At 52.4% G+C, this 1,368-nt stretch overlaps 1 protein-coding gene across 1 annotated transcript in view; it reads right to left on the minus strand.

Moving 5' to 3' along the window:
• Positions 1 to 129: 129 nt before the first annotated feature.
• Positions 130 to 1,368, minus strand: part of LOC105508427 (bcl-2-like protein 12) — a gene marked incomplete at both ends in the record, with an annotated part of 3,663 nt that continues 2,424 nt past the window's right edge. The window contains 3 exon segments of the mRNA XM_011937285.1: positions 130 to 270; positions 353 to 508; positions 1,151 to 1,247. Of these exon segments, the coding sequence (XP_011792675.1) occupies positions 130 to 270; positions 353 to 508; positions 1,151 to 1,247 (394 nt within the window).

Raw genomic sequence — 1,368 nt, forward strand, 5'->3', positions numbered from 1 at the left:
ACCTAGGCCTCCCAAAGTGGTGGGATTACAGGCATGAGCCACCACGCCCGGCCTCAACCCTTCATTGAAACCTTTCCACCTGACCATCCAAAGAAAATACAGATCCAGCTTCTGATCCCAGTGCCCCACCATTCCGCAACTCTTGTCCTTGCCAAGGGGTGGGACAGACGCCCATCACCTTCTGGTTAATGACTTCTGCCTCCTCCTCCAGCAGGGCCACCAGCCTCCGCAATATGGCTTCCTTCTCTGTGGGTGGGGGACCCTGTAATTCTGGAGGCAGAAGAGAATTTGGCTGGGGGCAGAACCCTATCCTCCTACTCCCATCCTTTCCTGGGGCTCCTCCGTGCCTCACCTGGGCTAGGTGGAGATTTCAGTTGCTCTTGGACCAGCTGTTCCAGCCGCTGAGCCACCAAGGCATAGAAGTCTGGAGTAGCTGGGCCTGGGGTGAAAAGAGTTAATGACAGGTTTCCAGGACATTGGAAACTTATGGATTCTCTCCTTCCCCCAACTACCTTGGCAGGTGGCAATGATTCTCATTTTATAATGGGGTAAGCTGAGTCCCAGTGAGAAAACTTAGTAAAAAATGCCAAAACCCTTATACTTTTCATTTTATCAGATCCTCAAACTGCACTTAGAATGTCAGAGCTGGCTGGGTGCGGTGGCTCACGTCTGTAATCCCAACACTTTGGAGGCCGACACGGGAGGGTCACTCGAGGCCAGGAGTTTGAGGCCAGCCTGGCCAACATGGCGAAACCGTTTCTGTGTCTACTAAAAGTACAAAAATTAGCTGGTATGCTGGAGTGCATCTGCAAGCCCAGCCACTCGGAAGGCTGAGGCATGAGAATCGCTTGAACCCAGGAGGTGGGGATTGCAGTGAGTCGAGATTGCAACCTTGCACTCCAGCCTGGGTGACAGAGCTCTGTCTCCAAAAGACTGTCAGAGCTGAACTAGACCTCGAAGATGATCTCATTCAAGGAAGGCAAACAAAAGACACTACTGTTAGTATCCCCTTTCCCTCACCCACTTCAGACATCACCAATTGATCAAAGCACTTCCTCTCCCCAGCTGTGAACCCCTTTTCAAGCTAGCACTCGCAGCAGCCATTACTAGTCTGTCCAGGTTCACACCTACGGGGAAACTCGTGGGTCACCTTGATCAAGTCCAATGACCTCCTCCCCAATTCCTACTCTGCTATTGGAAAAACAGGGGAGCAAGGAAGAGAAAGCATTTTCCCCAGAGTCACGCAACTAAAACAGCCAGGGAGATGTGATTGAAAACCAGCCCTCCTGGCCGGACGCGGTGGCTCAAGCCTGTAATCCCAGCACTTTGGGAGGCCGAGACGGGTGGATCACGAGGTCAGGAGATCGA

This window comes from Colobus angolensis, unplaced genomic scaffold, assembly GCF_000951035.1.
Source record: "Colobus angolensis palliatus isolate OR3802 unplaced genomic scaffold, Cang.pa_1.0 Scaffold1615, whole genome shotgun sequence".
NCBI lineage: Eukaryota > Metazoa > Chordata > Mammalia > Primates > Cercopithecidae > Colobus > Colobus angolensis.